We start from the raw sequence: 13,970 nt of genomic DNA, 5'->3' as shown, positions 1-13,970 counted from the left end.
CACTAGAAGAAACCACTTAAAAAGGGGTGGGAAAGGAATGGTTGTCTTTGGGAACTGGAACTGTGAAGGGGAAGAAGCAGAGCAGGAGATAAGCTTTTTGACTCATTACAAACTATGTTCAAAGTAATTAATAAAAGTTTATTTTAAAAACTAGAAAGAAGATAAAAAGCATATTAACCTATAGAGGAAGCCCAGTGAAAGAACGATGATGGGTAAGAGAAGAGGTCAGGCACAGGAGAATTTTCCTTTGATTACAAAAAGATCATCACCAATCTGTCCTCTCTTGCAGCTCTATGACACAAAGATGTGAAAGGCTAAAACCAGAAGAGAATGAAAATACCCTTCCTTAGCAGGGTACTTCAGTTGTTACATTTGAGACCTTTCATTATGATGAAAGCCAACAATAATTTCAGCTCCAAGAATCCAGGAAGTTGCACAAACTGGGGAAGTCGGTTATTAAATCAAGGAAGTGTGGGGAATTCAACTGGATGGCTGGCCTGTCTTTGTAATTAGAGTAAATGACAACGTCTAGATGCCAATTCAATGTTAAGTTTCTCTACAGCTTCGAGGCTGTGCTAAGTGTGGACAAGCCCCAACAAATTTATAAAGATTCAATATGAGTGAGTGCTACCCAGGCCTGAAGAAAAAACAGGGTTAGACTAATAAACTGTCACAGTTAACAGCTAAAGATTTGTGAGAACCATACCTAGAATCTCTCTAAGTCAGGATCTAAATAATACATTTGAGGGGCACCTGGGTGGTGCCGTCAGTTAAACATAAGGCTCAGGTCGTGATCTCAGGGTCGTGAGATCGAGCCCCACGTAGGGCTCAGCAAGGAGTCTGCTTAAGACTCTCTCTCCCACTATCCCTACCCCACCCCGTGCTCTCTCTCTCTCAAATAAATAAATCTTTAAGTAATAATAATAATACATTCAAACACTAAAATAATGTATTTTCTTAAATTGTTTTCTACTTCCTGTTTTGGAGGGGAAATGTTAAAAGGAATGCATTTATATTTGCTCGTAGTTAACTATACTTGCTGGAAGCCATTTGGATCACAAAATACTATTACAATAAACAAACACCTAATAGCAAAGACAGTAACATTTCAAATATTTCCTGAGTGTTTTCAACATACCAGGCTGTTCTAAGCAGTTTTACATGCATTTGTCCATTTAATGCTCCCAAAAATCCTTTGAAGTAGGTATTATTATTATTCCTAATTTTATGAAGAAAGAAGTTGAGGAACAGATGGGTGAAAAATATGACCCAAGATATCTGGCACATGGCAGAGCAGAACTGCAAACCTGCACTCCCCTACACCAGGGGTCCCCTGGCAGCAGTGCCTGGGTAAAGAGATACTAGCTAGAATAATACTAACTTTGCAAATCCTAACCCCAAGATAGCGAACCTTACATTTTCTAGTATATACTCTCAGCCTTACTCCATAAAATTTTACTGAACTTCAAGGTCAGAGGAAGGAGAAGCACTCTGCACACTGCATCCCATAAGAGAAAGGCCAGAATTCTCTAGACTCTAGTGAATCTAGTGGGGCTTCATAGGGACTGCTTCATTCCTACCTGGTATCTTTATTTAGCCTGTCGCAAAGGGAGGTGAGTGATGTTAATGAAATTCACAAATGATTCTAACTTGAGATGCTGCTGACATTAGTGGTAACAGAGGAGTCGTACAAAAGGGAAATTGAGAACTTGGATTTTCAGGAGTTCCAGTTTTTAACCAGTGATCCTCAAACACCTCCACTCTACTTGATACAGCAAGCCCCCTCTATCTCTTATTCTGCTACCCTCTCCAAATAAACAAAATCCGAAACAGCCCCCAAAAGCTTAGAGTTCACCTTGTCAGGGCCGCCTCTATCAAATACCTGTGGGTGATAGAGAGGCAGGGCTAGGAAGAGAGCTGAGGAAAATGGAGCCTCAAGGACGCCGCCACCATTAAGGGTTCTGTTGTACATGCATAAATGCGAACAAAGCTGCCCGAATACTGAAAGGCAAAAGTGAGGAAGGAAGGACAGGAAAACAGCAATTACCTCTGCTTTCAGGGTAATCACTGCCCTACGCATTCCGAGAAACCCACATTTCAGCTATTCCAGGGTGAGAAATAAAGAAGCAGGACGTCATTCATTTAATTCTCTTTATGTAGCTTTCCAAGAGTAAAAAAGGACATTAACATTCCATTTTTTAAAAAGATTTTATTTATTTATTTGAGAGAGAGCGAGCAGAGCAGGAGGAGGGCAGAGGGGGAAGGAGAAGCAGACTCCCCGCTGAGCAGGGAGCCCGATGCAGGGCTCGATCCCAGGACCCTGAGATCACGACCTGAGCCAAAGGCGGATGCTTAACTGAGCCATCCAGAGACCCCAATATTTTTTTTATGGTATCAAAACATTTACTGGTAAAAAGAAAAAGGGACTTCTGATTTCCCATAAAACAGTGAGTGGTTCTTTCTTAGCTGAATCTTGGTAAGAAAACAAAACTCTTTACATCTCCGAAAGACCCCAAGATGGGTGGTCCTGGTAGGAGTACTACTTAAACTGCAGACTCATTTTTTCCGAAGTGTTCTACTGGCATTTCAGTTCAAGTATAGGCGAAGAGAAGCTGCACAGTCAGCAGAGCTGGCTGATGCGTCAGGCTCTCGTTTGCTCTGAGGGAGCGAAGGCCTCCCCGGGGAGTTGTCACCTGGCCTGCGGCTCCAACAAGACAGGGCTGATCTCCCATGTTCTCCAGTGTCTCAGGGCTAGGAGACTTGCTCTGTGCTTTGGGCACCAAGCAGTGACACAGACAAGACACAAACACTAATGAAATGCTCCCTTCTTCCTGCGTTGAGCCTAGCACAAGTCCTGATGAGACGATTAGGCAAGGGTCTGTGACAGGCACTCCAGGCGAGGACTTGCTTTGAAAGGGTTGTCAAATCAATAACTGTGACGTGCAGGACTTAAACTGTAGGTTCACATGGAAACCAGACAGAGCTACTATTGAACTTCACCCAAAGAGCCCCTTCTCCCCTGATAAAGGCACAAACGCACACACACAAACACTTCGCCTATAAACCTAGTCATGGACCCTCTAGGAGTCCATACAGCCCTCAGGTTAAAATCCCTGGGCTAAGTAGGGCACCCATAAATAGAGGGGAAAGGAGAAACCTTTAAAAAATTTGCTTGCACAATCAAAAGAACTTGACTGGTTTTTTTTCCCCTGGTGGTATAAATAATACACGGTCACGGTAAAAGATTCAAATACTAGAGAAAAGCACAGAAGAAAGTCAAATAAAAATCACCTTCGGGAGGTATGGGAGGAAGGGCACAGGATCTCTCTTCAAGATCATGAAGATGTTGTAAAACTGATTGTGGTGACAGAGGTACAACTCTGTGAATATACTAACAGCTATTGTATTTTACAATTAAAAGGGGCATATTGTATGATATATGAATTATATCCCAGTTAAGCAGTTTAAAAAAAAAATCACCTGAAATCGACACAAATATTTTAGAGCCCTCTCATTCGTACACCATTCCTTGAATCGCGCATACGTGCACGCACACACGCACACACACACGCACACACACACTCTCTCTCTCTTTTTCACACAGAGTTTTTATTGTGAACAATTTCGTTTTAACAGCTTTGTTTTTTAAGGGAGGATGGAGGGGCACCTGGGTGGCTCAGTCAGTTAAGCGGCTGCCTTCAGCTCAGTTGATGATCCCAAGGTCCTGGGATCAAGTCGGAGTCTGCTTCTGCCTCTCCCTCGGCCTGTCTCCCACCTCCCACTTGTGCACTCTCTCTCTCTCTTTCTCTCTCTGAAATAAATATTTTTTTTTAAAAAGGGGGAGGTAGGGGGTAGTTTATTACCCCAGATGACACCGCTCTTACACTAGAAAATTGAGCAGCTCCAACAAGACAGGGCTGTTGGTCCAATGATAACACTCAACACTTTAATAGTAATATTGTAAGTAATACTAATAAGGATATTAGAAAGAAGAAGGATTTCTTTCAAATTTTACTTCAGCTAAAAAGACAGAGATAGGGTGGCGCCTGGCTGGCTTGGTCAGTGGAGAGACAACTCTTGATCTCAGGGTCATGAGTTCGAGCCCCACATGGATACAGAGATTACTCAAAAAAAAAAAAAAAAATCTAAAAAAAAAAGGGTGGGGGGAAAGGAGTAAAAAACAAAAACAAAAACAAAAAGAACCCAAATCGGTTATATAAGAATATACAGAAGTACTCTGCAGCTATGGCATAAATCATAATGTTTGGAAAACATCTTTAAATAAAGGCAATGGAAAGAATTCCTTTATGCGTCCACCTATTCATAGAGTGTGTACTGTGTGCCAGATACTGTCACTAAGTGATACAAATATTAGAGGACTGTGTCTGTCTAGAGAAAGAGACAAATTAGCCCGTGATTACAAGACAGTGTGGTTGATACTGCAAGTTGGGGAATAATGAGAGCACAGGGAGAGAGGAGTCAAAAAAGGGTGTGGGGTGGGGTTAGGGCTTCCTGGAGAAGGGACAAGTGAGCCGTGCTGCAAAAGGCACGAGGTTCTGCAAGTACGAGCTATGCCTCGGCCCAAGAGCTAACTGCATCATTATTCAGTGTGGAAAAAGTTCCACAGACAGAACTATGTTAGGCACCCAGCTCCTACTTACACTCTTAGGGTAGATTCCCCAAAGAGAAGTAACTGGCTCCAAGGGCGTGAACATTTTCAAAGCTATATTCCAAAAATGTCCTCGTTGGTTTTCCTAACAAGAGTGATCAAGTGTGCCTTGGCCAGCACTGGGAATTCTCATTTAAAAAAACAAAACAAAACTGTGTTTTTTGAAATGTCACAAAAAGTTACATTTAATTATTATTTTAATCTACCTCTTTTTTCTTAGAAAAGTCAAATATTTTACCAAAATTTTATTTCTTTTATTATTCCTCTACCATGAATTGCCTATTTATTTTCATCCATGTATCTACTGGATATTTTTTATCAGTCTCTATGAGCTCTTTATGTAGTTAAGGTATTAACTACTTGCTTGTCCCTTTTGTAAAAAAACAGGTTTACTGAGAAAGAATTCCCGTGCCATAAAATTCACCATTTTAACATACAGTCTTTACTATATTCATGTAGTTGTGCAACCAGCCTCACTATTTAATTCCAGGACATTTGTATTACTCCAAAATGAAACCTCTTACCCATTAGCTGCCATTTTCTTTCTTCGCACAGATTCTCCAGCTCTGGGCGACCTCGAATCTACTTTCTGTCTCTACAGAACGATGCCTGTCTTTTTTGCCCCCAATTTTTCTGTATTATATTTTGCAGTTTAATAAGGCTGTTTTTGACATAAATGAGTTTTAAACTTTTAAGAGATCAAATCCATTAATCTTTCCTTTTTGACTTCTCCATCATAAACTAAATATTGTCTCTCTGTATTGCACTCAGCCTATTTTTCTCCTTTCTACTTTCTGGTTCATTAATTCCCTCTTCAGGTATGCCTGTTGCAAAACCGTTCCACTGAGTTTTTAAGTTTACTTATTCTATCTTTTTACTTTTAGATATTCTATTTGTTATTTTCCAAATCTGCTGCATCAGTTTTGGTTGTTTACAATCCCTGAAGATATTTTCAAGTTTGTCTTGCATTTCTTTGAATGTAATAAACCTGGTTACTTCATAATTTGTGTGCGACAATTCTAGCATCTAAAATTTTCTGGGAACTGGCACGCCTAGGTGGCTCGGTCGTTTAAGCATCTGTCTTCAGCTCAGGTTATGATCCTGGGGTCCTGGGATTGAGCCCCACATCAAGTTCCCTGCTCAGTGGGGAGTCTTCTTCTCCATCTCCCTCTGCCCCCTGCACCCCCCCCCACCAGCTCATGTTCTCTCCTATAAATAAAATCTTCAAATAAATAAATCTAATCTAATCTACTCTGCTGGGATCGTTGTTTCTTTGTGTGTGGGTATTTTGTGACTAGGTACTGATTATTGTTCATAATGAAATGTAAAATAATTATTATGGGAGGAATGAATGGGGAGTTATTGCTTAACGGTTATAGAGTATCTGTTTGGGGTGATGAAAACATTTTGGAGGGGTGCCTGGGTGGCTCAGTCAGTTAAGCGACCAATGCTTGGCTTCTACTCAGGTCATGATCTTGGGGTCAGGGAGGGGGGATCAAGCCCCACACCGGGCTCTGCACTCAGCAAGGAGTCTGTTTGGGATTCTCTCTCACCCTCTCCCTCTGCCCCTCCACCAGCTCATGCACGTGCATGCTCTCTCTCTCTCTCAAATAAAGAAATCTTAAAAAAAAAATTATTTTTTTGGAAACAGATAGCTATGACACAACACTGTGGATATATATGGTTAAAAGAGTAAATTTTATGTTATATATATTACCACAATAAAAAATTTTTATTACTATAAAATTAAAAAATAAAAAGAAATTATTAGGGGGATTCTTTGGGGTCTAGGATGAAGATGCCTTCCTCCATAGGAGATATACTTGTTTCTACAAGATGCCCACACACGTTACCACTACAGAAATTTTGAACTCTAGGGCACCTGGGTGGCTCAGCTGGTTAAGCATCTGACTCTAGATTTCAGCTCAGGTCAAGATCTCAGGGTCATGAGATTGTGCCCTGGGACGGATTCCACACTGGATGTGGAACCTGCTTAAGATCCTCTCTCCTCCCTCTGCCCCTACAACCCCCAACTCCCAAACTCTCTCTCTCTCTCTCTCTCAAAAAAAAAAAAAAAAAAAAAGAAAAGAAAAGAAAAGAAATTTTAAACTCTAATTCCCTGCTTGAAATTTCCTGGATCCCAATAATGCAAATTTGCAGAAGAGGTGATCTATTCAGTGATTACAACCTCTCAGGCACAGGTTTGCTTTCCTTACTGCCTCCTGCTCTGCTTAGTGCCAAGACAATGCCCTCTCCTCTGATCACTTAAAGGTGTATTTATTTGCGGTCTCAGCTTCAAGTTGGAGGTCTTCTAGTAGACTCCCCACTTCAAGTTTGGTTTGGGCTTGCAACTAGCAACTTCAAAGCCTAGAAACTCACAACTTAATTTCATCAAATGCCCTCAGGGAAAATGAAGGTTCTTACACTCAGTTTACCTTTCAGAATTCTGGCTTTTTAAGATGTTGGTTTGATAAGTCTCTGCTTTCTTATCAGTTCTTCAGTGCTTTTTAAATATTTTAAATATGTTACTCTACATAATGATTGTTTTCAGCTGAGCTGTCTCATCATTACCAGAAATGGAAGGCAGAAATATATTTTCTTCTAGGTTTTGCCTCGTTTGAATTTAAGATTTAATGTCTTAATTCACCTGACAAATATGGTACATGTTGAGATTTCTTTGTTATTAGTAATGGTTAGCATGTCATATTTTCCACTTATAAATTCTGTTATCCTAAAGAAGCATCTTCACTCCTGAGCCCCTCCTTTAAACTGCTGTCTCACTGAGCTTAACATGAATTGAAGTTATTTTCACATTTTACAATTTTTAACCCACTGACCTAACTGATCCTTTCAGCAACCTAATAAGTGTTACATGTCACAGCTCCTAATACATGCTGCTGAAAGATCAAACACACTGTGCCACTAGAGAACCGCAGTTAAGAGCAGAGCAGGGTGGCTGAGCTGTCATTTTCCTTGTATGTCCTTGTTAAGAACAGCATCTGGATAGACACATCCAGAAGAAATTTTGCTACTAATTTAACCATTTGGTTGCTGAATTGCAAGGTAAGAAATAATGAACATGTTCAATTTTATCTGACTAGTATTCTCTGACTTAATAATTTTGCAAACTGAATCGCTTTATAAACTAAATATAGAAAAGTTATTATTATGGTCTGGTTTCTAAGCAACCATTTCATTAAGAAAAGCTCCACTTGGGAAAAACATCTGTTTGTCAGTAAGGTTTCTGCTGTCACCATACAATCTCATAGTGAAAAAGCCACGGTCACCCTGTGCTTCAGCAATCCCTAGTTGTGAAAAGGTCAACAGGGGGCACTACAACAGAGGGGGCCATCTGTTTCAATCTGTGCTAGTCCCTGAACCTTGTTACCACGAAACAAGTCAGGTTTTCTCAACAGCCACATAATTTAAAAACATTATCTTCTGATTATAAAAGCAATAAATGTTCATACTATGAAATATGAAAAATATTAAAAAAGGCATGAAGAAAAAATAAAAATCACTTGAGTTTTTGACCTCTTCACATTAGATCTCATTTCAAAAATGGATTCCACTGCTAAAAAAATTATTTGAAAACTACTGGCCGCAATTAACTCCACTGTTTTACCTTTTTCATCTGCTGAGGATGTTTTTCATAATAGTTAAGGGCTGTGTGTTGAAACAGAATTTGGAGATTTATAGCGGCGCCTGGGTGGCTCAGTCGTTAAGCGTCTGCCTTCAGCCCAGGGCGTGATCCCAGGGTGCTGGGATCAAGCCCCGCATCGGGCTCCCTGCTCCATTGGGAGCCTGCTTCTTCCTCTCCCACTCCCTCTGCTTGTGTTCCTTCTCTCGCTGGCTGTCTCTCTCTCTGTTGAGCAAATAAATAAAATCTTAAAAAAAAAAAAGAATTTGGAGATTTATAGAGATAGAGATTTGTTGTTGTTTTAAAAGCAACAGAACCTTGTTTTCACATGAAATCTTCAGAGGAGACTCAATGAAAGAGAGGAAAGCAGAGCCCTCTAGTGAGAGTGGGGTTGACTGGTGGCCTGAGCCCACCCAGCCTACCCCCTTCTTCACTGATCTAGGGTCCTATATAACATAGGCATTCATGCAGTCCTTACTGTCTGCAGTCTCCTCCCTGCCAGAGTACTGCACCTTCGCTGTCCCCTCAGTCTGGGGCACTCTTCCCTCCCTTCTTTACTAGGCTCATTCGTAATCATCCACCAGATCTCAGCGTATGAGTCACTTTTTCCTTCTCCTCTCTGTCAGGTAAAATGTCCCTAACACGGGCTCTCATACCACTGTGTACCTTTTCTCCACAGCACCTGTCAAAGCCACATTTCACCTTTGTTCACGTGATGACTGGACTACCACTTGCCTCCCGCCATCTCCCCCCCCCCATCAAATGTAAATTTCATGAAGGCAGGGAATGACTTTTTCTCAGCAATGTACTGAGCACAGTACCCTCACACACAGTAGGTGCTTAATAAATCTTTATGGATGAATGAATAAACATTTTAAACTATTAAGAAAATGGCCAAAGATATTTTACAATTCTTTTTAGCCCTTACCTAAAGTCAGGTTACCAATAATGGAAAACAGAAGTTGGACATCAAGTGCAAACCTGCTTCCAAAAACAGACTTCCCCTAAGAAAGCAAACTTTAGCAATCATGCCCTGGCAGGTGGGCAGGAGGGATGACCTAATTAGGTCTTTGGTAGCTCAGTGCCTGTGATCCATTCCCTGAGGCTCAGTTCATTCCCAACCTTCCAGCTTCCTCAGGGACAGCAGAGACACCACAAGGTCAGGAAAACCGAGTACAAAGGCCTAATGTAAGAATCTAAAGATGAGTTGCCAAAACTGTACGGACACCATTTACGTGCGCTTTTCCCAAATCCACTGCCCAAGATCTCGACGTGACCAAAGAAGGAGAAATTGATGCTTCAATCAGTTAAAAATGTTAAACTTATGACTCAGCAACAAAAGGAACTATGTCAGGGTTAATAAAAAATATAATTGGGCTTATTAAGTGTGTGAACAGTTTCAAGGATCATCTTAACCACATCTGGTGAGATTAGGAATTTTAATTTGTATTTGAAAAAAGGGGCACACAGGCTTCGTGCTGTTTAGTTTGAGAGAGCAAAGCAAGGGCAGGACACCCCTCTAGCCACTACCTCAGAGCACTTCCAGTAAAACAGATGGACTCCTTCAGAGAGTCAAGTAATATCGTACTTAAACATAAGTCTAAGGAGAAACTTGCTATTTTACTTGTGAGTTCTCTCACTAGTTTATCTTCCTTAATTTGCCTGCAAATTCCAACTCTACTAAAGACAGGGTGACTCCAGGGCAAAACTTAAATAGCTGTTCTGTAGAGAAAGTACTTACACCTTCTTAATAGCTTGTGAAGTTGACATCGAAACAACTGACTATCCCACGGTATCTCACAACTGCCTTCTTGGTCCTGAATCCTGCCTTTGTGACTGCTGGCTTACATGAATAGGAGGTAAATGAGCCCTGGAAACCAAGAAGTTAAGAAGTATTTACATGCTTAGCTGAAAATGTCAAGATCCACTGGTTCCAGGGCTTAATTTACTGTGTGCAAGAGCAGAGGCCACGATGATTTAAAAAAGGTAAGAAAATGGAATGGAGAGAGGAGGGACATCCAGAGAAGGTAGAACGAGGCTCTGGAGTTGATTCTGGTCTCCATCCCTCACTGGTTGGCCTTTTACTGCTAACAGCTTGGAACTTTGGCCTCTCTGTCTGAAAAATGGGGAGATGAAGATATGGACTCTCACGGTGCTGTGGTGAGGAGTAAATGAAATCGTGTAAGCTACATCTGGTCTGTATTGGCACTCAATAAATCACAAGTGAAAATAAGAACAAAGGAAGCATAAGTAATAACCATCAACAAGCTTGAGACTTTCAAATCCAGGAAGCCCATCACCAAGAAATTACTGGTGGGCTGCAACAAGAGCAAGCCTACAGAGGCTCCCTAGAGCCCACAGAGAACAGCTTAGACGCCTTGCCTTGGCATTCCAACAGCTTCTGCATTTCGGTCCCATCCCACTCCTCCCCTTCATGCTCACTTTGCTCCACTAACGACTTGAACTGCTTATCTTCCTCTGTACTTGCCCCACTCCTGCACACCCTCCTGCCTCTGCTTTTCTTTTGGTCTTGACTCCCTCACCCTAGCTCCACACACCTAAATCCTGTCCATCTGCCCTTCAGAGTCCTAGCGGCTCCATGAAAACTACTGTTTTGAATTTTTCAAGTTTATTATTGTATTTTTAAAAGTGCAGAATTCAGTGCTTTTTGGTATATTTTCAAGGTTGTGCAGTGATCACCAATACCTAATTCCAAAACATTTTCATCACTCATATCCCTTATCAGGCACTCCGACCTCACATCCCTTTCCTCCCATCCTCTGGCAACCACTGATCTACTTTCTATCTCGATGGCTTTGCCTATTCTGGACGTTTCATATAAATGGAATCATACACTATGTGGCCTTTTGTGTCTGGCTTCTTTCACTTACCATGTTTTCAAAGTTCATCCATTTTATATCATGAATCAGTACTTTATTCCTTTTTATTGCCAAATAATATTTCATTGTGTAAGATACACCACATTTTAGTTATCCATTCATCAGGTGATGAATATTTAGGCTGTCTTTACTTGAATGAATAATGCTACCATGAGCATTCATATGTAAGCTTTTGTATGGACATATGTTTTCATTTCTCTTGCCTATGTATCTAAAGTGGAACTGGTGGGTCATATGGTAACTGTGTTTGACTTTTTGAGAGCTGCCAGACGGCTTTCCAGAGCAGCTGCACTATTTTACAGCTTCCACCAGCAGAGTATGAGGGTTCCGATTTCTCCACAGCCTCATCATTTATATCATTTTAAAGTAAGTTATTTTTAAATGTCATTTACTGGAATCAGAAATGCAACAAATATCATAAGCTCCATACAGAAAGCTACATGTTTACCTGACTCACAATGTCTGCGGATATGGTGCTGAAACAATCATGCTCATCAGCAGGAAGAAAGACAGGCGGTGTGAGTCACACACTCACATTCCACTAATGGAAGATGAATTTTAAAGATACACATAAAGATTGCTTAAAAAATAATACTGTACACATTGCCAAATGAGCAAAACCACACACACACACACACACACACACACACACACACACCATGTGAACATGAGATCAGCATATTATTAAGTTGTAGAAAGGGTTGATTTATAGTGAAACCATTTCCCATAGGCAGGCCTAGTTCTCCTGTACCTAAGACCACCTGGGAACTCAGCCATTGTACCTAGGAACAAGAACAATGTGTGAACTAGGACTAATTATTTCTCCCCATTGCAAGAGCATAATCTTCAGAGCTAGAGAGACTGAAGACTCAAATTCTGATGCTGACACTTAGTATCGATGTTACTTTGGGCTGGTTTCTTAACACTTTGAGTCTCAGTTCCCTCATCTGTAAAACAAGGCTAATACCAAACTTGTAAGGTTGCTGGGGCTGGCATGGAACAGGCACTTAATAATGGTAACTTCTATAACATTTACTGCCATTTCTCTTACATGGCAATAATCCAGGGCAATCTTGGGGAGTGAAAAGAACTAACCTCAAAGTAGTCAGTTCATGTTTTACTTACAGGTAAAAGTACTAAAACTGCTAAATATTCTTTTCTTTCTTTTTTTTTTTAAGATTTTATTTATTCATCTGACAGAGAGAGAACAGGGAGCCCAATACGGGCCTCGATCCCAGGACCCCGAGACCATGACCTGAGCCAAAGGCAGATGCTTAACTGACGGAGCCACCCACGTGCCCCTAAATTGCTAATATTCTGATGCAAATCTGAACGTTTCAATCTTCAATTGATAGAGGAAACCACTGGATAGATATTTGAAAAATGAGGCTAATGTAAAACTCAAGTATTCCAGGCTTTGAAATGCAGCCTATAACTGGAGGGAGAGAGAGAAGAACTGATATATATATAAATGTATATGTATATGTATATGTATATGTATATGTATATGTATATGTATATGTATACATACACATATATGATATACACACATGTATCAATCACCGGGGCTGCAGTAAGAGGATACAGTGGACTGGGAATCCCTAAGAAATGGATCTCCAGGGGCGCCTGGGTGGCGCAGTCATTAAGCGTCTGCCTTCGGCTCAGGGCGTGATCCCAGTGTTATGGGATTGAGCCCCACATCAGGCTCCTCCGCTATGAGCCTGCTTCTTCCTCTCCCACTCCCCCTGATTGTGTTCCCTCTCTCACTGGCTGTCTCTATCTCTGTCAAATAAATAAATAAAATCTTTAAAAAAAAAAAAAGAAAGAAATGGATCTCCACCATCCTCCCAACTTTTGTGACTGTAGTAAAGTCAATTATTCATCTATAAAAGGGTTATCATGTCTTTTATTATATTTCAGTATTGTTGACAGAATCAAAGCTTTCCAGATAATTAAGCATTATTCAATTTTAATAAATATTACTGATAATCATAATATGTTTTTAATCTTAAAAGCACAAAAAATAGAGTCAATTTCTACCATTATTTGAAAAGTTCTAAAGAAGTAACCAAGTGTATTAGAGAGAAAAAAAGATTTGGAAATCATGAACAAGGGTTCAAGTTGCTTGCTATGTCCTCTTAGAAAAAAGAGTTCCGGGTTCCCTGGATAGCTTAGTCGGTTAAGCGTCTGCTTCAGCTCAGATCGTGATCCCAGGGTCCTGGGATCAAGCCCCACATTGGGCTCCTTGCTCAGCAGGAAGCCTGCTTCTCCCTCTCTGTCTGCCTGCTGTTCCCCTGGCCTGTGCTCCCTCTCTCTGTCAAATAAATAAATAAAATCTTTAAAAAAAGAAAAGAAAGAAGACTTCTATCTAAATCTCAGAATGTTTAGCTATAAAGTTTCTGCAAAACTAACTCACAATGGCTCATGGATGAAATATAATTGTGAAAACTATAAAACTCATGGAAGAAAACATGGAAGTAAATCTTCATTAGCTTGGGTTAGGCAGTGATTTCTTAGAAATGACACCAAAAGCGCAAGCAATAAAGAGAAAAAATTGGTAAGCTAGACTTTATCAAAAGTAAAAAGTTTTGTGCTTCAAATGCACCATTAGTAAGAGAAAAGACAACCCACGGATATTTTCTGCCATTCACACACTGAATAAAAAACCTGTTTCCAGAATATATAAAGAACTCTTACAACTCAATAGAAAGACAAAATATGTAAATTAAAAATGGGTAAAGAATCTAAACAGACATTCTTC

The 13,970-nt window shown here is 40.5% G+C and overlaps 1 protein-coding gene across 3 annotated transcripts in view; it reads right to left on the bottom strand.

Moving 5' to 3' along the window:
- Positions 1-13,970, bottom strand: part of TANGO6 (transport and golgi organization 6 homolog) — a 178,871-nt gene that overhangs the window by 84,730 nt on the left and 80,171 nt on the right. The window contains exon 15 of one of the 3 annotated variants that reach the window (XM_087870528.1): positions 6,732-8,534. The exons of the other annotated variants lie outside the window; for them this stretch is intronic. Coding sequence (XP_087726654.1) covers positions 8,437-8,534 — 98 coding nt within the window. The 3' untranslated portion in view covers positions 6,732-8,436. Of the gene's footprint in view, positions 1-6,731; positions 8,535-13,970 lie in introns of those variants that run through there. 3 annotated transcript variants of the gene reach the window in all.

The sequence above is a fragment of the Ursus americanus genome, chromosome 21 (assembly GCF_024610735.1).
Source record: "Ursus americanus isolate L20-20 chromosome 21, mUrsAme1.1.p, whole genome shotgun sequence".
Taxonomy (NCBI): Eukaryota; Metazoa; Chordata; class Mammalia; order Carnivora; family Ursidae; genus Ursus; species Ursus americanus.
The sequence above is the reverse complement of the archived record's forward strand: the minus strand, read 5'-3'. Positions and strand labels throughout refer to the sequence as shown.